The following is a 23,250-nucleotide window of genomic DNA, read 5'->3' on the forward strand; positions in this document are numbered from 1 at the left end:
GGGGGAGCGGGGCTCTGAGGGGGCTCAGGGCTCTGAGGGGGCTCAGAGTCGCTGCCTGAGGGGGAGCGGGGCTCTGAGGGGGCTCAGGGCTCTGAGGGGGCTCAGGGCGGCCTGAGGGGGAGCAGGGCTCTGAGGGGGTTCAAGGCGGCCTGAGGGGGAGCCGGGCTCTGAGGGGGCTCACGGCGGCGGTCTGAGGGGGAGCCGAGCTGAGGGGACTCCGGGCGGGCTGAGGGAGCTGAGGGGCAGGCGAAGGGGGCCGCCGAGGGGTTTGGGTGGGTTGAGGGAGCTCGGGGCTGGCCTGGGTGGGTGAAGGAGCGTGGAGCCGCCCCGGTTGAGGGGTGGAAGCGGCACTGAGCGGAGCGGCGGGACAGAAGGCCTGCGCTAGTCCTTAGGCCGGGGTTGTGGAGGGTGATGGGGCCTTCTGGAGCTGGGTAAGGGGGAGAGGGCCTGCAGGCCCCTTTCCTCCGTGGTGGAGGCAGCGCTGTGCTAGGCCCTTCCTCCCGGTACAACGTGAGCGGTACAATAAGAACTCTGTTTGGGTCTGTCTAGTCCTGTCTCTAATGGCTAAAGATGCTCACAGAAGAGTAGATTTGGCATCTGGCATGCTTAGGTCTCAACCTTAACAGTCAGGGATTGGACAGCTTGCAGCAGAGGCTAGTTGCAACCTCTGGAAGGAAGTGGCATTATTTTAGAAGCTTTTACAGTATTTCAGCACTAAGCGGAACCGTATTCTGTATTGAGAGATGAGCCTGTGAAGTCATTGCAGGTAGTCCAAAGTGTATTTTATTCCTTAACTGATTCAAGCATTGCATTGTAAGGAGATCCAGAACCTTCAGACTTGTACCCAACAATCATGGACTGTGGTTTTATTTTGCTTTATCTAATTTAATTTTTTAATGAAGATAGGATTTTTTTGATAGTTTGTCTTCTCCCCATTGCTACTTATGCAATTAACATTTAATAGTAAATAACAGGAAAAAACTAAAATAGGGACTTGACAATAGCTTCCTCTAATCATGCCTCATCACTAATATCTCTGAGTAATTATCTGTCACTGTAAGCCATTTGTGTTAGTAAAAAGAGAAAAATAAAATGTGGTATCAAAAATATTAGTTCAGGAAATTCAATGTGACTTCGTGCTAAATTAATTATCCCACCCTGGAAAAATGTACGTATTTTATAATTCTGATTTAGGATATTCTGGAGGCATTTCCAACCACTTAAATGTCCCTTGCGTTGTTTATGACTGTCCTTAAATCTTACAAGCTTCAACTGCCGCCTCCAGTTTGTTTCCTTTTCCCTCAAGTTTCTTGCCTCATTCTGTTTGTAGCTCCACATGACTTTGATTTTAAAGCTGAACTAAAGAAGCCATGAAAATAATGTATGGTAAAATATTTATTTGTGGGTTTTTCCTGTATAGTTTTCCTTCCTGTCTTTTGCCTGATCAATCTATAGATAAGGGTTTTTGCACTGTTTCATACTCCTCATGCAGGAGTCTGGCACTGTGAGGCATTACCTTAATTGGTTTTAGATGCTGTCATGACTAACTCAAATAAATAATACAAGTAAGGGTTGGAGTTTGTCACTTCTTGTGTATGAACGTGATTGCTTTTCTTTACTTTTCAGCTTTGAGCTTTTCACTGTGTTCTCTTACTAAGTCTGAAACAAATTTAGTCATTGTCTGACATTTCCCCCCTCTTTGAAGTAAATGTCTTCAAAATAAGCCCCCTCATTTCATTTCCTTTAATGACTTCTATTCATGAACTGTTGTCATGTGCGAGTGAGACATATCGTATAGATGTTTTTGTAAAGTGTTCTGCAAATTAATGGTATAATATAAATGTATTATGGTAGGATCAGGGAAAGCACAACCAATATCATGTGGTGAAGGTAAAATCTCATAGTGCATGTCCTAGAGGAGTTCTAAATCTCTTCTGCCTTAACAACCTTGCTATATGGTATGAATTTGTGCAGAAGAGATGTGTTCATTTACCATGTAGAATGATAATTCAAGTTGATCTTGGAACACAGAAGTAAATGTGTTGAGATAATTTTACTTTATTAGGTATTCATTTAGGAAGAAATGAAAGTCAAAGATAGGAACAATAGCTATATAAAATATTCAGAGTGATTTCTGAAGAAATTTTACAAGGTTTCAGGTCATAAATTTCCACCTCAAGTAGAATTCTAAATAGATTCTGCAAACGAAGGAATTTATTGTCTGATGTATGAGTGTTATTCTTAACATCTGAAATGTGGAATATGGGAAAGGATGAGGGAAGAAGGTTCTTAGCCCTGTCAGGTGGGAAATATACTATGCCTTTTTGGAGTTACCAGGTCAGCCATTGCTGAATATGTCTTTAAAAATACATATATACATATAAAAATACATAATGTAGTAAATATGCCAGGGTTGTGATCTGTTCCATTGACTTTGTGATTAAAAAAAAATAAATTTATACCTTTCCTGAATACGGTAACGTATTTTTATTGGCTTTGAATAAGTTTTACATTTGTTTTTAAAGTATTTTTGAATTTTAAACTTCTTGGTCACTGGTCCCTTGAGACCAGCCCTGTGGCATGGTTGGTCCTTCACATTATCTGAAAACCCGCTTTGGGTTTCAAGATTTAGGTGCTCAGAATAAGACTTCTGCACTTGTAGACATAAAGGAATTCTTTGGTTCTCATTACTAAATTCTCCAGTTCTCCCCTCCTGTCTATTCACACTACTCACCTTGAGCCTATGTGTAGCAGAAGACAAGACTTTGCCTTTGGTTTCCATTTTTTTAAAGAGGTGTTACTGTACCCACCCTTAGTGGAGCAATAAATAGTGACAGTTCAGGTGAAAACTTTCAGTTGAAACTTTGTGCCTGGTTTTGGAGGAATCTGGCACAAAAGAAATGAGGTTTTAGTAGTTCAGCAATGTAGAGAAAGATTTGATCCAAGTTCTTAAAGCTTTGAGAAGTAGCCCCTAGTAATAGTCATCTTTGTTTTTATTAGTTCCAGGAAACCAGTGTTGGTGTCAGTAGTGTAATACTGGAACTGTAAATTTTTCACCACGTAGCCATTCTTGTGTCGTTTCAATGTCTCACTGAGACAGTTTTGTGTAACTGTCGCTCTTGCTGGTTTTAAACAATGAATTCTTACTTTCAAAAGAAGTTAAATAATGGTAGTATTAACTCTAAAAAATATATGTTCTTTTGTATCTTTCCAGTTAACCTTTTAAGTTCAGTAATAGCAAAATATTTATTTCTAGGTAACTTGGAAGAGAAATGCCTGACAGTGATTCTGTTTCTCTTGCTGGATCAAAATAACTTGGAAGCTGATTTGCAGTGGCTGTGGATCATCAGTGAAGACATAACAGCATTTTCTGGAATATTGAATGTTCTCTAGAATGAAGATCTCTCTTCTGCAGCAGATGTATAAGGACGTACTGGTAGGCATTCCACTAGCAAAGGAGAGCCATCATTACACCTCTTTACTTAACCTGTGTATTGAGCAGTCAGCAGAAAGAGATGAATCATGTAATTGGATGCATCTGCCATCTACTAATGGTGGCATTAGGGGCCACCAGGACGCTGATATGTCAGATGTGGTTGTCCCTACAACAGATGACATATCAAATAGCTTTGCAAACATGAGCTCCTCGTTCTGTCCACGAGAAGTGATGCTGCTTCAGTTAACCTTGATCAAGATGATGGTTGCTAAAGCAGAGTCCCAGGAAATTGAACTCAATACGAGACAGAAGTACTGTGAAATCATTGTCCTTCTTTTGAAGGAGGCAAGAATTGACTCAAAATTGGTAAGCTTTTATAAACTTTGGAAAGATTTTTGTGAAAGGAGAAAGGAAAAAATTAAAAAGAAACATGCCTTAGATCCTTTTTCTTTCCATTTGTCTGCAGATTTGTCTGCTCAGTAGTTGTGATCGGCTGTTATCTCACATGGCTTCAAAAAGTTTAGCATCTCTAGTGTATTTCCAGCTGAAGCAAGAGGTGAGTATGGCATAACTTTTCCCAGCTTAAAAAATGACTTGGGGAGTGTGTGCCTTCAAGTTGGTCCATTTAACTCTAGAGCCAACCTTTTATAGTGTTTACATGGCACAAAAGCAGTTTAGATTTTACAGTACGACTACTGTAAAATCTAAAAGTGCTTCTAAAGAGGCTCATTTCATAAGTAGACCCACAGAGTAACATCTGTTGCCTGCGCGTCTGCTCTGCTCCATCCAGCCTTCTGAAAGGCACATCTCCAGCCCGCTCGTGGTTCAACACACAGACTGTTGGTCTCCTCAAAATGCCACTCGGTTTTGTTGCAGTGTGTTTAGCTCCAGTATCAGGAACAAAGGGGAAGTTGTACAAGATAATGCTATGTGATAGTTCTCCCATAAAGTGTGTCTTAAAGGTCTTTGAGTTGTAAGTGATGGATAGGAAAAAATATGTAATAAATATGCCAAGGGAGTATTTCAAGTGTGTTAGGAGGGGCATAGAGTATAGAAAGAAAGGGGATCAGGTGTGTAATAGAAATTTGTAATGAGAGGCAAAATGTCTTTATATAGTAAAAATCTGGAGTTCTATGAAACTGTTTAAAGGCAAGATGTGTCTAGATAATAAGAAATATTCTCTTTAAGGTTGCAGTACATGTATTTAAAAAACCAAATTATCTGCGCTATCAATATTTGTAAAGTTACTTGAGATCTGTTAGGTGATGCAGTAGATAAAAATAGGTAATAACCTATTGAAAGTTAACCAAATGCTTTTCTGCATTTCTTGTTTGAATACTTCAGTTACTTGAGGGTGGGTTTTTTTTTTTACTTGCTGCATGTCGGGTGAATACTGTAGCCTCCACAGTAGCATATCTGAGCATGGGTTTTTCTCAGAAACAGGTTTCTAATATTTCTTGTAAAGTTGTCTGGGAATTATGAATTCAGGTATGATTGATCTACAGTATTATCTGATTTTTGGGTAGATCACATGACATTAGGAGGTTTGGTTTTCCCTTTCTGGAAATTTCTCTTGCATGTGTATGTGACCTCACGTTTGTTAATATAAGCATATGTTCTTAAAAGGCGCTGGACCGATACATTGTTTCTACTTGTGTTTTTTCGATGTCTACATTTGAATATTTTAAATGTACAATTTTAAATCATTGTATTATGATTTAATTTAATTTGCCTGAGAATTGTAAAGCACACGTGACTGTTTTTTTGAACTAATTTCCGTAGAACTTATTAAATGTCACCTGGCTCACCTTCAGTTTGAAGACTCTTTCAGGATTCCCTGTGAATACCCAGGTAGCAGAATGTTTGTGGACTCTTACAACTATTATCGAGGACATAATGAAAGATAAAGTTTTACCCAAAGCAGGTACTGTAGCAATTTTATGATGCTATCGATACACGAGTGCCCACTAGGGGGAGGAATGTTACTTGTAATCTCATCTAGAGCAGCTTGTCTAAAGAACACCTATGTTCTTTGTTATTAAGTGGGTGAAAAAAGTACTATTAAAAATGTAGTGGTTTAAACATGCTTAAAAACTGAGAATAGTCACAATCACCTGTTTTCTGCTTATTTGATGATTTAGCTGACTCTGTTACACTCCAACTCCATAACGTTGTTCTTGTTGTTGTAGATATTTTGAAGAAGTTGTTGGCTCCTCTTGATGCTGTGCTTGAAGGATTTTATAATTCCATTCTGTTCCATCATTTTGACAGTCACCACTATACTTCACCTTATTCCGAAGCTGCCAACAATTTGATCAGCTTTATAGATCTGCTTGAAGTACTTTTGGCTTCCAGAATTGAATTAGAACTACCCCTCAGGTGCCAGAGAGTATTATTTTTGAAAGTTTCTTATGTCCTGAACCTCATTAGCTCATCAATTCACTATTTAATCAAGAAGAAGTTAATCATGCTCCTTAAAAAATGTGTCCTTTACAAGTCTAGAGAAGATGCTAAAAGCGGATCGCTGTTCTTACAAAACCCATCTTTACATGAGGATGTGCTTGCGCTGAGTAACGCTGTTCTGCAGGTTGTGGATTTGACGTGGCTTAATCGGATCCCACTCAGTGAAAAGACCAGCTATTTTGGAGGCAGCGAAGCTGCTCCCGGAGGTGATACTCCAGGTGGTTCTGACCAGACTGTTCTCAGAGCCTTAAGTCTGGTTGTGCTTAAAGCATTGGAATTCAAGATTCAGAACTCCGCTACAGAAGCTGAAATCAAAGGTAATACTCTCTTTTAGTGCTGTTTGTTAAGCGGCAAGAGTTCTAAGGCTTTCAGGTTTTGTAGTCATAGCTCATCAAGACTGCAAATAGAATTCAGCTGGATTAGTGGTGGTGGGAGGGAGGAAAGAGAAGACCCACCCAGGAAACCTGCTATTACTGCATTCTGCCTAATTAGTCACCTGCTGGCATTTTATCCTTGCAATATGGGGGGCTTGAAACAGTTACATGTAGGATTGAAAACTTTTCCTGTTAAAATTTGAAGTAGTTGAGCTGTATTGGGAACACCAGGCTGTTACATGTTTTGAAAAGAAGGGAGCCCATAGCACAGGCATCTACCCTGTTCAGGGTGGAGAACGAAAAGGAACTGCAGGTAACACTCTCCTGTTTTCTAATGTGGAAGTAGAACTTTAAATACCATTATATACTTGTCTTGGTTAAAGGTAGTGGGCATTGCCATCAGGCAAATAATGTAATAGGGCAAAACCAGCAGTGGTAGAAAAGATAAAAATTATGAAGTTAGAGACAGGAAAATTATGGGATTTGGCAGAATATAGTGGTTATGTTCTTCACGCTGACTTACAGGTGTAGTCCTTTGAATTAGTAGGTGTGAGGCATACTTCTCATACCTGCTTACATGAGTCTGTTTGTTCTACTGAACAGATGAATTGGATTATTAGCAGAGCAGATCTGGCTCCTGTGCTAGGGCTATGCCACAAGGCAGGCGGTGGGATGGCAAGGGAATGCTGTGTAACTTGCATTCCTGACTGGAGAGAATGCATTGCTGTGTCACACTGGTAGCCAGTTAGTAGTCTTCTCCTATGCTGTAATGAAGTGGTGGGGTGAGGCTTTTTGCTTGAGAGACACTGCTGGAATCCCATCTTCCCACTTGCCTTTTTACCTCTGAGAGGCACATGGTGCACGTCCTCTTATGCTAAGCCATGTGAACATGGATGCATGGATTCTATGATCAAAGCAGCTTGCTGTCCCTGGGTTACAGGCTTCATGGCAGAAATGGAAAGGCCTTTCTGAAGCAGTGTTTCTAGGGAAATACAAATGAGAATGGGTGTTCCTTATGTCAGCCAATTGATGATGTGGCAAAAAGTGAAAAATAACTTATGTTTCTTTTTAAACAAGGGTGCAACGTTACAGCATTTTCAATATATTGAGGCTTTCTAATACAAGTTCTAGATTTAAATGTTATTTTACTTTTTATATTTCTAGGTTATGTAGCAAGCATAAAATCATAATTCATCTCACTGTGCAAAAGAGCTACAGACTTCGGTATGACAGCTTCTGACACTTTTTCCAGATTTTGGAAGATGTTGTATTTGTGATGCCAGTTGCATTCTTAGAGTTTTTTAAGTATTTGTAGAGAGTATTTTACCTATGATCCACCTTCTGAAAAATGTATAGAGACTGAGATTGTCTAAGAAGAAGTGAATAGGAAAAATGTAGGTTAAATCTATTTTAGACATCTCTGTGAAAATTTTTTCTCAAAGAAAAAATTCTTTCTTTTCCAGATTCATGACACAAAAATGAGTTATTTAATTAGATTCAAATACCTCAACTGTCAAGAGGAATTTCAAGTTGAAAGGAATGGTGATTCTATTTTAGTGACATTGAATTAAGTGGTTAAAACAAGCACCAAAATGCTCTAATATGTTAACTTCCCTTCTGGGTAGCTGGTTGATCTTATCTTTTTTTATTAACGTGAATTACAGTGGCTTAACTTTCATTCATTTCAATTTTGAGAGTAATTTCCAGATAGCTTTGATTTATAGGGAAGAATTTCAGTCTGAATAGCAACTATTAATAACAAAGATAATTTTCTGTTCCTATTATTTACTAAGAGGAAAAGCAAATCTTAAAGTCAAATATTAAGGAAAACCACATAATGATGTGGTAAGTAAAATTGATTCCTATGTTGCAGGAATTTTTTCAAAAGCAGTAATCACTGTTTGTATAAATGATGCAACTGTGCTCTTCAAGCCATAGTCGCTTCCAACAGTATTAGGGTTTTTACTTAAGGAGTACCTTTGGGGTAAAAATCTATGTCATTATATCACTTCTGTTTTCTAAGCATCAAACATATGCTGTGTTACATGAAAAACTGCTACGCTGTACCATGCTACCCTATGTCATTAGCATTGAAGAGGTAAGTTTTTTGACTTAAGGGGAAATTTTTTAACTTAAGGGAAAGAGTCTGTCTGTCGTATAAATACAAAGTTATTTTTATGAGTAAGCTACTGCTCTAAAATGGCTTAAATTTTGAGGTGCTTTTCTCAGCTCAAGAGTGCAGAGTTTAGAGGAATGGGGAAAAAGCAGATTGCCAGGAAAAATGCTGTTTACGTTAATTCTTCCAGCAAGGATTTCTTATCCTGTCATGAAGGTACCTTTATCCCAAGCCTGTATGTGTGAAAATGTTAATCATCTATAAAGAAGTCATTTAATAAAGAATATGGCTGTACTACAAGATGCATACTTTGTTTTATTGTAGAAATGAAATTTATTCCCATCAACTATAGATCACTGCATTTAATTTCTACAGTCAATCGCACTGGAGGGGGGATTAGCATCAGTGCTATCAATACACTATGGTTATATTATTATTTCATGTGGGAATAAGTACCTGAGACAAAGTCTCAGCAAAGTGCTCGTATTGGATTGTTCTGCAGCACTGACTTGATTACAATTCACATTTCTTTAGTTTGTGGTTTATTGATGAAGCTACCTAATTGGGATGCTAAAGGAAAGTATGAATCCCAGGTGTGTAGGTATAGTAACATTTTTGTAGGTTTCCTGATAAATGCATGTTTTTGGAGGTGTAATCTTGTTCACTACCCTGCAAGCTTTGGTGCAAGAGGATTCACACTGTTGTACCCAAAACTTTCTAGGTCGCCTCTGATTGTTTTTCCTTGAACTCCAAGCAAATCAAAGCTGTCAGCAGAATAAATTGTGTCCTTAAGTTTTATCTGTCTTGTGGGGAAGGAGGAGGGAGGAGTCCTGTACCTAATGAGTAAAATAATTTTCTGCAGGTTACTTATAATTGTTATCATTGGCATCTAAACATTGATATGTTTAGAGGTCAATAGAGTAGCCATTCACGTTGAACTTAAGGTTAGATAATGCAAAAGGTTTTCGGCAAAGTATTTCTTGATTTGGTACTGAGAAGCAAGAACTAATCAATAGAATTTGATGCTGTGTTAAATCAGCTGTGCTAAGGAATGATAAATGCATTTATGAACTGTTATGCACTTTAAAAAATAAAAAGTGGATGTTGTTTAGTAACAAGAAATGTATAGCAAAATTCATGGTTACTTCTTTTTTTCAGGAGACTTTCAGAGTTCCATGTCCCAGCTGCTGATATTCTGGAGGAGTCATCTGAAGTCTTGCCCAGAGTCTCACCCAGTTGTACATCACTGTGAATGGCTCTCCTTGATTTTCATAGAGCAAGATGATGATATGTGGGAAGCTGCTAAAGCTTTATTACTCATTTATTTAAAATTTGATAGGTTAGTGTACATTGTGTTTGACAGAACTATGAAGAATTGTGATTTAGTGATGTTATTGTGATTCATGTAACTTTTCCATTGATGACTTTTTGTATAAAGACGAAATATTTTTAATAATTAGAAAAAAACCCAACCTACCTCAGGACAATGTAATAATGTGTGATGTAAGAGCTGTTAACTTTGCTGATAACTTGAATAAGTGTTTTTTGGATTGAAACGAGGGACTTATGCAAGAGTTTCCTATTAAATACTTTATCATATCCTGTAATTCAGAATAATTGACCTCACAATCTAAAATAGTGGTTAGACAGAGATAAAAGGCGAGACTCTTTTCTTTCAGCACTGGGAGTTTGAAAAGAATGTGATATAATAATTAAACTTCAAGAATTCCGGGACTTCTGGCAAAGTAGCCCTCTAACTACTCTTACTGCTGACAGCTGAAATTTGTTCTTTATGAATTTGTCCTGGATGTTCACTGTTTCATTGTTGTTTAAATCAGATAAAATATTGTCCTAATTTATAAAAGATTCCTCAAGCTTCCCATGTGAAGATATTGCAAGTAGTATCTTAGATACAGACAATTCTTCTTAGACACCTAAATGAAAGCAGGCCACTTTTCCCTATATGCTTAGCATCCTGAAAGTTGGGCTATGTTCAGGTTTACAAAAATACTAAAATAGCAATTCATGTATTGTAAATAACTTTGATTATTCCAGAATGTTTCCTAAGGAGGAGCGCTGCTTAAGGCGGCCTGCTTTAAGCGCTTTGGCTTCCTAAATTGTCTGATTTACCCCCACCCGCCTTCATTCTTTCTCATTCTAATATCAAAACAACTTTTTTGGTTTTTAATTTTTGGTGAAATAAAAAAATTTTACCAAAGTTTTTGACATCTGTTTGTTAAAAAACTGTGAACTTCCATGGAATATAATCCATTTTGTGACTTACTTTTCAGGTTACGGCATGATGCTGCTGACAACTTAAGCCAAAAAGCAGAGGAAACCTGGAACTTCCTTACGCATGCAGGTGGATACAATCCTCACTGTATCTTTTTATTTTTTCTAGAAAAAATTGCATTTGATTCCACAGTACTTCTAGATTTTTTGATTTCATCAGAAACTTGCTTTCTGGAGTACTTTGTAAGGTACTTAAAGCTTCTTAGAAAAGACTGGCATCAGTTTGTAGATGTCTGTAACCACTTTGATACAAAACATGACACTTTTCAATCAATTTCTTCTGTCAAGCCACACCATCTAGAAGACCAAAGCTGTATGACTGGTGAGAGTTTGCAAAATGCTTGTTGTGAACTAGAACCACAGACGTTGGTACCTTTGCCACCTTCTCACGATTACTTAGTGTTTACAACAGAGCGAGGTGATAATGAAGTTGCAGAGTCTAACCAGTCTAACTCATTGATATGCGACGATAGTACACCTCTGCTGGGTTCTCTTCAAAGCCTTGTTAATTATGACAGCTCAGACGACTCTGAATTAGAATCAGATGGAACAGAGTGCTTGGTAAACACAAAGCAGGTGCCTTTAAATAATGAGAGTGAGACGAGGACAAGGGGAACTGGATGCAGCTACACAGATGATAAACGGAACACACTGAAGTCAGAAGTGTTGCCTCTGAAACAAAAGGGATCTAATACCTCATCCTGTTTGACTTGTATGGCATCTTCGGATAACGTCATTCCCCTAAGAATAATGTTTTACAAATCCACACAATGTTTGGAAGAACTGCAAAAAGCTATTTCTCGGTTGCAGAGAAGAAATCTCTTCCCGTATAATCCATCTGCATTGTTAAAACTACTGAGCCACATTGAGAAGATCAGTAAGAATGTGAATCCACAATAACCCAAAAAAGTGTTCTAGTGATTTTTATTTTTTTTTATAACTAGTGCACTAGGGAACATTTCTATGAGATTAATGATTACTAAAGCTCATGCCTCTTGCACCTGTCAGTGTCTTTAACCTGAAACAGGATAAACGTGTGCTTGGTTGACACCTTAAAAATCTGCAATTGCACTCAGTGATATCATCCATTACCTTGGGGTCCTAAGCTTATTCATGGTATGTATGTCAGTGTATGCTATATAAGGATTAGTTGTTAGGTATTCAAAATTTGATGTGAAAGCGTATCAACACCACATGTACTCAAAGTATTGTCAATTATACTTAATGTCATTCTATATATGAAGCCGTTGACAGATTGGTAGTGATTTATGGACTGCAGTACAGTGTTAATGTAACACTTGAGTGCTTAGAGGTTGAGCTAAATAAAATACTGTTGTTGGGGGAAGTTTTGGTCCTTATAGTATGTGTTCTGCATTGGTGCTTTGCTGTAAGTGGATGTTCAGATGTGCTACCACAATCACAACAATACATGACACACTTTTCTTGGCTGAAGTGTTAAGCTGATGTCTAGGATGTACTTTTTAAGCTTTTACTGTTTGCCTGGTTTAATCAGCAGCATTGTCATTTCACTGAAAACTGAATTTAGTTTTTCTTGATATTTTATGGTATATTCCTTTAATTAAAAGGAAAAGTAGGTGTGGGACTAACGCATATATTGGCTATTTATAGAACATTTTAGTGGAGTATTATCTCTAAAATCAAGCTTAGGATTTGTTAAATCAGAAACAGATAACTAGAAATTAAGTGTCTGCAGTGCAGTGAGATTGGTATTGAATTTAAGTTCTTTACTTGCATCTTTTATTAGATCTAATTTGAATAACCTGAAAAGTATGTGTCTAAGACTGCCTGAGGAGAGTTTGTTCAGAACAGCATCCAAAACAGTGTGTGCACTTAGGAGGAAGGCACCTAATGTTGGGACGCTTAATGAGCAGCTTGTAGTGATCTTACACGGGTTAGGCGGTGGGAAAGCACTGACAACAGGGACTATTGTGAAAATCTGACCTCATCAGAACTGTAAGAAGAAGTTTTCCTTTCAGGATCACCTCTTGAAGGTAAGTGCTCTGATTGAAAACCAAGTAAGTTTTATCTTCTTTTTAAATAGCTATTTAGTGTTAAATTAAAAGACTCGGTTAACCAAGATGAACAGTCTCTGGAGCACATGACTGACCCCCAAATCTCTGTGGCCATCTAGAGTAGTCTTGAGCTCTGAACTGAGGAATCAACACTACTGGGAGAGGAAGAAAACTAGGTGAAGCTTATGGGATTACTTAGCTGGAAATCACGGTGCTCTCAAGAGACACTTGAATGGTATGAATTTTCAGACAGGAAGGTTTGAACTCAGCCTTACTGTTTCTGGATGACAGCTGTAATCATTGGGCAGTTCTACAGGAACAAGTGATGCGCTTCACTGGCATGTAGGAGATCTGAATATTCTGTGCATTTGTTGTTCTTCAGTTTCTTTCGGAGGTAACTTGTGCATAGGAGTGGGTGAGAATGCCAATGAATGGAAACTTTTCCATTTATGCTTATAGTTACTTTAGTTAAAACCTAACTGAGTTATAGAGAAGAATACCTGGTTTCTCTTTGCTGTTTGAACTTGGTTACGCTCTAGACGCTGAGTTGCTCGTTTCTGTCAGGACTAAATGCCTCTGGGCAACTCTAGACAACTTGGGAACTTTTCAGTTCAAACAAGGGAAGTGCCTTTGGCAAAGCAGTTGAGCAAGAGTTTCTCAAGATCACAGTTTTAAACGTAGGTAAGTACTTAGATTTCAGTGAAATCCTTTCCACTATCCTAATTTCTAATCTAGCCTTTGCTGACTATTTTATTTTAATTGAGTAACTTCACTGTTTTCTCTCAGCATAGTAGTGTTCAGTGTTTCTTGGTCTATACTTTGCCAGTTGGAAATCCCTAAATTGCAACAGTATTTCTCAAACAATGATAAGATAAGCAGGGTGGGAAAGGTAGAATGAGGAGAGTATGTAGGTTTTATTAAGTGCTAGTCATCTTGTTTGTCAGTGATTACAGCTATCAAAACTTTTTTGAAGTAAAAGCTTAGACATCTCAGACCAGTGTGTAGAATTTAGCAAGAAGTGTAGGAGCCATGATTTTTGATTTTTGAGTACAGCAAATCCAATTGCAATCCAACTGTACTTAATTCTTACAGGCATGAAGTTGATTGTGTGCCCAGTTGCTTATTAGTAGTGATCATTCCCACATGTTTCACTTATCAGAAAGCCATTGTTTTAATTCTCAGAATGTTTTAGTGGTAAAAATGGGTAAATGTGGTTTGTATCTGGCAACCTTAATGTGTTGATATTTTACCATTTATGAACTGAAGGACCTGAGTTGGAGTAAAACTGATGTGAGTCAACTTTTTTTTTATTGCACACAAAATAAGCATGAGCAGTGGAGGTAACTAGTAGTTCTATGGCTATATTCAAAAAGTCTAGCACAAAGAAAACACTTTGCAAAATAATTTGTATTTTAATCCATTGGTGAGTATATAAGGTGGAGTTGGAGGTGGGATTTTTTGGTCTTGAGTTTTTACTATCTAAATCTTTTAGGCAAAGCTGTTATTTATTTTGCTAGAACAAGTTAACTTGGCTGCAGAACCTATAACCAATGTTAAATTAGAACTTCTGAAGCTGATCAGTTGTACCATTACTAGGAGGTTGATAGACCTCACCTTTGGTTGTTGGTATCTAACAGTTTTGCTTATATTATTTCAAAGCAAGACACAGAACAGCTCATGAGACCTGTCTGGAGACGGTTTTCTGTCTGAGGACTTGTCCTGAAATGTCCACAGTTTCCATTTATGTCTGTGCAGTTGTTTTGAGGCATTTACCTTCAACATCAATAGAATAAATTATGCTTTAATGAGGTAAGCAGTTAGCAGTAGAAGTTGCTTACTGGATGTGCTTTTTAAAAGCAATATTCTTCAACTGGAATATTTGCAGAGCTTGATTGCAATTACAGCTGAATCCAGGTGGTTCCATGTTTGTGGTTCTTCAGACTGGATTTCCTCCAATATTTTTATGACTGCTCTCCATTCTTGTTTTAAGACTTGTAATACGGGTTTTAATCCTGTAATACAAGAATAAAAACCAACCTTGAGAATTTTTATTCTTGCTGCAGAGCTGGGAATAAGGAGCCTTGGTTGTTCCTGGGTTTGTCGCTGCAGGATAAGCATTGTTTGTAGTTTTTCCAAAGTCAATCTGGGATGGTGTCTGAAGTTGGTATCAAGTATTTACCACAGCCTCTCACTGTCAGTAGGAGTGAAAATACTGTGTTATGGTTACAATTTTACTTCTCTGCATTTTCCCTTAAAGAGTTGTCCAAATGAATTTGTAAATTCTTGTTATATTTTGTACAAGTCTTCTAGGCTACCTGGTTCACTCTGAAATCTTGCTAGAAGCCAACTGTGTGTGTCAGAATGGATGACAGCAGTCTTACCTCACTAAGCCTCAGCAGTCTTGTATCACTAGCTCAACAGCAGGCATGGACCTGGTGCTGATTGAGTAACATCTCAGGGATTTAAGCTTTTCCAAGTCATTGTCTTTTAAAATGTTGTGCAAATAAGTTTATTGCTGAAAACTGTCAGAGACGCTCTTTAACAGACAAGCTGTTTTGCTCCTGGTTTACATAGAGGAAGGAAGGAATACAGCAATGTATTTTGTTTTAAAAAGCTTGCGTGGAGAACTTAGTTAGCATTCCTTAGTCAAAGGAAATTATGTCTGAAATGGTGTTCTCTTTCTGTTGAAGCCACCACAGCTGCTGTGAGAATTAGGCAAAGACCCATTATGCAGCAAATATGAAACTCTATCAATATTTTTTTTTTATATATATGTAATTCCTCAGAGAAGAATCTAGTGCTTGGTCGTCTTCAACAGAGTATTGGTCCCTCTAAAAGAGTGGTTCTTCACCTAAGCTAAAAATACTGACTAGTATGATGCCAGTATTTTTCTATAATTTTCAATTATGAGCTGATGTGGAGGGGGGAATTCCTGGCTGTGGAGCATCAAAGGGATTGCCTTTCAGTTTCACTTAGCAAATGCTTATATTTTGTGCTCTGTTCCCTGTGGATGGATAAAGGTTGATGCTCTAAAGAGTCTTCTAGTAATGTAATCAAACAACATCTGCAGGTGTTACAAGTTGTTGAGGTTTATTTTTATATGGTTGTTAAACCAGTGCTTCTAGCTCCAAGGATCAACAAGACATCTTGTTTAATTCCTATATTATTTGGACTGTTGATAACAAATTAAAAAACTCTCTGAAGGGATTGGCTGGACTAACTGTTAAATATCTAGTGTTCCAGCCAGAATATTTTGTGTAGTTTCCTGCATCTTAAGATAGTAATAGCACATGGGAGTATTATTTGAGTGAATTAGTAGTGCTGTATTCAGAGTAGAAAGTGTGAAGTATGGAAGTCAAACCTTTGATACAGTTCTTGTTAAGATTTTGTGAGTAGCACACAAGTTTTAACAAACTGCTTACTATAAATGTAAGCAACCAAAGTTACTCTTCTTGCTGTATTTACTTTTTCAAATATATTAGAACATACTTAATAGAAGTACCTTATACCTGCATAGCTATATATTTGAATTGCTATAGTGTTTCTGGTGTTAGAAAGGTGAATTTGACACATATGGACAAGGTGACGCTAAATCAAGAGGAATGAAAGAAAATCTTCTCACCAAAGATAGCTTAAGGACAAAACAGACCAGGATTTTGCATTAAGAATGCTGACCAAACTGGAACCAGATGAAGTCTTCACTAAATCTCACGTACATCTCTGTGCCTCTGGATATGAGAACATTCTTAATTGCCGCCCTGGAGGCTTATTGATACATTGTATGATCAGTATTTAAATGAAATACAGCCAAGACTTTGTAACAACTTCAAAGAGATAGTATAATTGTGGTACTTATATCCCTCAATTGCAAAGCATGGAGAGAAATTGGTTCGAAAGCAGTCCCCAGGTAATGCTGGTGTCTTTTGCTGGAGGCTTTTTTCTAAGGCATATTTGAAGCCTATTAATGATCCTGTTCTTTGCATTTAAGTGAAGCGATGGCAGCTTGGGTCAGTTGTAGAGTGTCTAACTGCTCCTTTACTTTATTCTTCAGTATTACTAGGGACATCCCCATTTTAGCCAGTTGTCATCTTCCTTAAGACCCCCACTCTCAAAGTATTGAGCTTTCTAATTCTTGTTGAAATTCCCAGAAGCCGAGTTCTGAAACAATACTGTAAAAAAGATTTAAGGGTTTTGAAGATTTCAGCCTTTGTGTTCAAATTGTGTGTATTCCTGATTTAGTCCTGCGATGGCATTCATGTACAATAAGTGTTTATTACCGTAATGCTTGCTGTGTTCAAAATCATGTGTCTAGTCTTCAGTTATGGCAGTTGACACAATTTATTAGATATGATTAAATGCATTATGAATCAGGTCATAATTCTTGTGAGAAAGGTCTTGAGGAGAAAGCTTTTTGAGAGATTGCAAATGGACTTCTTCATCCCTTCTATGTAGGAGAAGGTTGGTGCATTAAGAGATGTGAATTCACTTGAAGACTATAACTACAGATTGCAAGATTATGAGTTATGATATTGATGTCCTTGAACATGTGACTTGGAATGGTTCATTTTCAGATCTTTGTTGATTCTTGAGGAGCGGAAAGTATATGAATATCCAGGGTATTTTACCTTAATCTTGAAGGAATGTCAGATGGCAAGCAGATGGGTTTCACTGGTGGTGAAAAGATAATCCAAATTATTCTTTTTAGATCAAATTGGTTCTTTTTTTTTTTTTCCTGTGTGTATACATATGACTGAGATTTGATTAACTGCCGTTGAGATAATCAGTTAGGAAAAATAGCTAGGCACTAATAGGCAATATATTTAAAACATCTGTGGATTCTCCAGATGAATTTTTACTTTTTTTTTTTTAAAGGAAAACAAAAGAAACCCCTAGGTTTTGTGGGTTTGGTGTTCTATTGTTTTATTTTTCTTCTTCTCCCTGCAGGTGCCATCATACGCAACACCTGATTCTAGAAGCTTAAGATTTAATATAGTCTCAAAGATTTGCCAAGAGGGTTTTCCCTATTGAGAAAGCTAACTAATGCTATAAGCTTTCTTATGTAACTGCTTAGAAGCTCAGGTGAAAGCTCACATCCCATGTGTGGATTTACTGTAATTTAATTGTTGTGTTTAACTGGCTGGAAAACAGAAGTGAATTTTGTGAATTTTTCTAGTTCTAATTTTTTTTTTCCCCCTGAAAACTTATACATAATTATTTCATGTATCACTGGAAATTACTTGGCTCAAATACGTGTCTCCATTACTTATATTTAATTGTCATATGATTGAGTAGGCGTTATGCTGCAAGTAATGAGTAGTAACACTTAGATTTATTTTATTTTTTCCTTCTCAGTGAGACATACAGTCTACGGTGGTTTTTTTTTTCTGGGTTTCTTTTTTGCAGCATTCAAATTTAAGATACCTGCAAGATAAGTACTATGAAAGTGCAGCGATAATTGAAAGGTCAGTGGGCAGCTTTGATCAAGAGGCTATGGTTAGCTTCTTATACACCATGTAATATCTTTAATCTTGTAGTAGAGTCCTACGTAGGTGGGGAGTTGCTACCTAACCAATGCTCCTCAAAAAGTATGTAAAAACATCTTTTCCCATTTTATTATTTGGAGCAGCCCCACATTTGCTCCAGTCAGACAAGCATGTTTTTTGCAATCTAGTGCAACAATGAAGAAACTGTGGATTAAGGCATAATAAAGAGGTGTTTCTGCCAATTACGCATTACATTACTGGCACAGTGTTAGCCAAGCGATAGATGAATCAGCTTGCTCTAGGCTTTCCTAATTGGCAAAGTGTTCCTAAATGTTCTGCTTGGTTCATACTAGTGGTTCAGATGTGGGAAAGTATGGAGATAATTTAAAGCAACAGCAAAGCCATAATACTACCTTTCCGAAATCATCCTTCGTGTTTAATATTTCTCTGGTGCATCAGTTTATTGAATACGGCTCCCGGTTTTATGGAAGGACTGAAGACTTGCAATAGCTGCAAAATATAATATCTAAAAAAAAAAAAAAAGGAAAAAGTAGCTATATGAACAAGCCCAAACTTTCCTCTGGGCAAATAAAGGAACAGGATCCAAATATTGTCAGGGTCACATCTTTTATTGCAATCTTATGGGCTATGATGAAAGTTTGAGTATACTCAAAAGGAGGTGTGAAAATTAAGGCTGGGTGGGGAACTTCGGTGTTATTTACATAGACACCATCTGTGGTTTAGGAAGTCTATGAGCCCCGAACTACCAAAGGCTGGAGGTATCATCAGTTACTATTTTATGTTTATTTTGTTCTTGGACTCTTCTGTAGTCATATGCTTTTAGTGTCCTTCAGAGACAGTATGCTTGGTGAGGTGAAACTTTGCTTCAGCTTTGATGCATCTTTTCCTACTTCATGGGTTGCCATTTGCTGACTGTAAGCAGGAAGAAAGGGCTGAGGGTTCTCTGCTCCTGACAGGGTGAGGTTCTCTCCTTCCTTCTGAACAACATTAAGGTGTCCTGCCCACCAGAATGCTAAGTAGTGCCAACACTTCTGCAGGCTGGTACTTATTATTTGAAACTGGGGGGAGCTGGTGAGGAGTGACTTTCAGCCTTATTCCTTAGTTATGGAATTTATTAAAAAAAATAAAGATCATATAGGGTTTAACATGCTGGTACTTATTATTTGAAACTGGGGGGAGCTGGTGAGGAGTGACTTTCAGCCTTATTCCTTAGTTATGGAATTTATTAAAAAAAATAAAGATCATATAGGGTTAAGTAAAATCTCGTGTTTCAAGTAAAATGTTCATGTAGTATCTCTAACCAAACATACACTCAGTGTATGTTGCCCCCTGCTTTGGGAATTTCAAAAATCCTCCTCTATATCTTCTGAGGAACTGGAACACTTTCTATAAAACAGTTGATGGAAGCTGGAAGTATTCCTGAGGCTGGTCAATAGGAGCAGAAACCTTTCTCTAACTTTAGTTGAAAACCCATAATTCACCTAATAATGCATCAAAAAACGTGAGTGTGAAGCGATGCATTTGGGGTTTCCTTTTGTGCACAATCAGCAGGCGCGGCGTCCTCCTGTGCACGTAGAGAGCAATAGAAGTTGAGACGAACTCTCATCGCGCAACAAAATACCATGTGACTTCAAACATTTCTTCACCTGCTATGTTGAAACAAGCACAGGGGAAGGCACTCGGCATTACTGCTCCCCGAGTTTCACCGAGTGGATACATATGACATCAGGATTGCCTTCAGTCAGAAATCTTGAACTGCAGCTTTGCTGGGTGGGTCTTTGAAGAATTTGAAAGAGTTCTGTAGATTGGGCGTGTTTACCTTTGACAAAGTAGTGAGCGTAATGCCTCTTCCCTGCTAATGTGCTTATGTTCTCTTTGACTGCAACATCATAAAGGTAGGAATCTCTTTTTCTCTCTTTTTTTTTTTTTTTTCTGTTCCATGGGGTTTTCGTGTTCTTTTTCCCCCCTCTTCCTCCCTCCATCAGATCCTGGTGGGAATTGTTAGCATGTGCTGGTCTCTAACATCGTCTATTTTATAAGGGAAAATTAGAGTAGCTCTTTGATATAGTCTTTAGATAAAGAGTGGGATAAGTGTTAATGAGATCTTATTTGTTGCTGCTGTATTGTTGTTACTGTTCCAACCTATGAGAACTGCTTTTTATTTTAGAGCAAAGTAGTAGGGGTTGCAGTAGTCGTTTTGCTTTTCTACTACTTGTATCATTATTCTATTAAGTGCATTAGTCTTCAGATAAAGAGTGGGATAGGTGTTAATGAGATCTTATTTGTTGCTACTGTATTGTTGTTACTATTCCAACCTATGAGAACTGCTTTTTATTTTAGAGCAAAATAGTACGGGTTGCAGTAGTTGTTTTGCTTTTCTACTACTTGTATCATTATTTTATTAAGTGCATTTAAGATCACTTATTTCTGAACTGGAAGGGAGAAAAGTTTATTAACAGGAAAAATAATGTTAGCTGATGATGTAAAAGATTGCATAAATCCCCTTGAATTTAAGTTGCTTGAAAAAGCTAATTCTAATTTTGGTCTGTAAAATGCTAAGAAAAAAATGTTCTGTAAGAAATTTAGTTTAACAGGTTTTAATAAGACTTACCTGTTGAAGATCTGAAGAAGCTAGTGCTTATAAATAATACATTTAAACAAGCTGTCAGAAAGGGTTCTTTCATAGTAATGCTATAACATTCAGATGGAGGAATCCCATTCATTGGTTTTCCTCTTACTTTTTGTAACGTATTTTTAGCTAGCTTCCTAGCTTGGGTCTTCTCTTCAGCTGGTGCCACTGTTGGCGAAGAAGCTATGCTGGTACACCTTTAGGAGAAGGTCTCTCTCTTGCATTTGTTAGGACATGAAAAGGATGCCAAACAGTGGCTGAAATAATGAAATACCAGTTACGTTCTGGCTCCTCCTTTAGTTGTCTCTGTGGGTGGAGAGTGTCTGGGCAGGTTAAACTGCAAAGGAGGGGATAACCAACAGGAGGAGAACTGAGAACAGTGGAGCACAATAGACCTGGTTTAACTGTTCAGGGTGGTGTAGAGATCATTAAACTCATGGCACAAATTTAAGCCCCTCCATGTAAGTGACAGCTGAAGGCCCTGTTTCAGGAAGCTGCAAATCAGACGGTTTCCCAGAGCACAAATACACCAACCCTGTCCCTTTCCCTACCTCTCAAGGGCTAATTTAAAACTTTGAGTCATCCACTGCACAGGTGGAGAAGCCAACAGCCTTTGCCTCTGCACCCTCAGGTCCTCTCTCTGGTTCCTTACTATTTTGTTGTCTCCACATGTTTTGTGGTGCTGTTGTACTTCTAATAATGTGCTTATCCTGCCTACTGTGCACCCGTTCTGCTCTATTCTTCTCTGCCTTTAACCCTTAAATTAGTGACCAAGAAGGCTTACAACTCTAGTCAAATCTCCATAGCTTAGCATTTTAAGTTAGGCTTCAGATTTATATTTCAAATAAGATTTTGGTAAGCTACCAAAAATAATATTTTTTGCATCTTTCCCCAATAGTAATAATTTGAAGAAAACTGTCATACTTAAAAAGATTTTTCCTTACATTTTGACAAGTGTTACTAACAAGTTCTTGAAGCAATTGGTGGTGTTGCTCTAGGTCTGTTTAAACGTTTTATGAATTAAGCATGTGTTAAGAACCTGTATTTTGGATAGAGTGGTGTGTGTGTGGTGTTTTTTTTTTTTTAAAGAACTATTTTTTTACCTCAAAATTATTTGAGTTATTTCATAGCTCTTTATTCAACACTATCAATATTATGGATTTTTAAAGCTTAAAATCAGACATAGTTTGCACTGTAACTGTACAGTGCGAGAACTGGATTTCACTTTCCTCAGCTGTCTACAATCAGGTAAAACCATTTTAGCTAGTCAAAAGTGATTTACCTTTAAGTAGAGACAGCATGGTAACTTTCTCCCAGAAAATGAATTCTTTCAAAGGGTTCTGGTTCTCTTTCCCTCAGAGAACAGAGAAAAATATAATAAAACTCGCTTGCCACCTTAATTGAGATTTATTCAAAGTGCCTGATACAATAGTAGCCAAGTTACAAGGTAATGTGATAGAATAGTAAAAGAAGTAAAATACTCTTAATTGCCCTATAACTAGGCAGTTAAACTGTTTACAGTTGAGATTTTTACAAGATGGGGAGTAAACCTGAAGTGAAAGGTCTCATAGCAATCTTAATTCGGATGTTTTATGTGCATGGAGTATTTCAGTGTTTCATCATAAGAACCTCGAAGTCCCACAGCTCTTTTATTCCGTGTTACCACTGGTTGTAGAAGAGATCATTCTTGGTTGGTGAGAGATCATTCTTGCTGTGGCTTGGGTTGTGTGGAATTTAACTGGAATCGTGTTGTCACATTTGGATGAACAAGGTGAGAAAAGATGAGATGCAAAGAGATGGTGGTGCCAACCCAATATCTTTCATTCAGTTCTTCCCTCCACCGACCATAGTTCAAACCCTTTATGCCTATTGGGCACAAAACACTTTGATCAAATGGAAAAGACAGCGCCAAGAAGCAGGAATAAGCAATGTCTCCAACTGGCAGACACTTACAACTAATAAGTGATGCCTGAATGAATGTGTTTGTGTGGAAAAAAAAAAAAACAACAGTGGAGGTCAGGGTTCCTCTTACTGCCTTAGGGACTAGTAATATTTTTTTTTAACATTAAAAATTATCAGTGGAAAAGCTAATCTGGCATTGCATCCTGCCTTTTCTCAAACTTGCGAGTTGCAAGTGTGTCCAGAAGATGTATAAAGCAGCTGTTGTGCATTTGAAAGGCTGTATGGCACAATATCAACTGTCAACACTTGCATGAATACTAAACTATTAACAAGTCATTGTTTGTACTTATGGGGTTTTTTTGATTTTTATTAAAACTCACTTTTCTGTGCTATTGGGATTTTTTTTTTAAGAGGTGTCTCTTAGGTAGTGCTTCTGGTGTCTTCAGTAGGAAAAAGGTTGCACAACTGTGAGCAACAAAACACAGGTCCCCTATTTTTTCT

General features: G+C 37.7%; 2 protein-coding genes across 5 annotated transcripts in view; both read left to right on the plus strand.

Annotated features, from left to right (window-relative positions):
- Positions 1-303: 303 nt before the first annotated feature.
- LINS1 (lines homolog 1) lies at positions 304-12,026 on the plus strand. Of its 4 annotated transcripts, none has more exons than XM_014946078.1 (7): positions 304-766; positions 3,257-3,802; positions 3,903-3,992; positions 5,219-5,360; positions 5,626-6,216; positions 9,548-9,728; positions 10,681-12,026. In XM_014946078.1, exons 2-7 carry the CDS (start codon positions 3,383-3,385, stop codon positions 11,579-11,581), a joined length of 2,325 nt encoding a protein of 774 aa, XP_014801564.1. In that variant the 5' UTR covers positions 304-766; positions 3,257-3,382; the 3' UTR covers positions 11,582-12,026. The 4 variants fall into 4 exon arrangements, with proteins under 4 accessions (XP_014801564.1, XP_014801565.1, XP_014801566.1 ...); XM_014946079.1 differs by having other exon boundaries at positions 3,257-3,436; XM_014946080.1 differs by lacking the exon at positions 10,681-12,026 and adding an exon at positions 7,438-7,497 and having other exon boundaries at positions 9,548-9,582.
- Positions 12,027-12,580: 554 nt separating this feature from the next.
- The window catches only part of CERS3 (ceramide synthase 3), a 50,020-nt gene continuing 39,350 nt past the window's right edge, over positions 12,581-23,250 (plus strand). Inside the window, exon 1 of the mRNA XM_014946095.1 lies at positions 12,581-12,693. The gene's annotated coding sequence lies outside the window, so the exon portion shown is untranslated. The remainder of the gene's footprint in view (positions 12,694-23,250) is intronic.

Source organism: Calidris pugnax, unplaced genomic scaffold, assembly GCF_001431845.1.
Source record: "Calidris pugnax isolate Ruff unplaced genomic scaffold, ASM143184v1 scaffold134, whole genome shotgun sequence".
In the NCBI taxonomy this organism is placed as follows: domain Eukaryota; kingdom Metazoa; phylum Chordata; class Aves; order Charadriiformes; family Scolopacidae; genus Calidris; species Calidris pugnax.

Bases quoted from the DNA above. Each gene is read 5' to 3' on its own strand.
- LINS1 (XM_014946078.1), top strand. From the start codon at position 3,383: ATGTTCTCTAGAATGAAGATCTCTCTTCTGCAGCAGATGTATAAGGAC. The intron at 3,993-5,218 runs GTGAGTATGGCA...TAATTTCCGTAG, and splicing joins ATTTCCAGCTGAAGCAAGAG to AACTTATTAAATGTCACCTG. The intron at 9,729-10,680 runs GTTAGTGTACAT...CTTACTTTTCAG, and splicing joins ATTTATTTAAAATTTGATAG to GTTACGGCATGATGCTGCTG.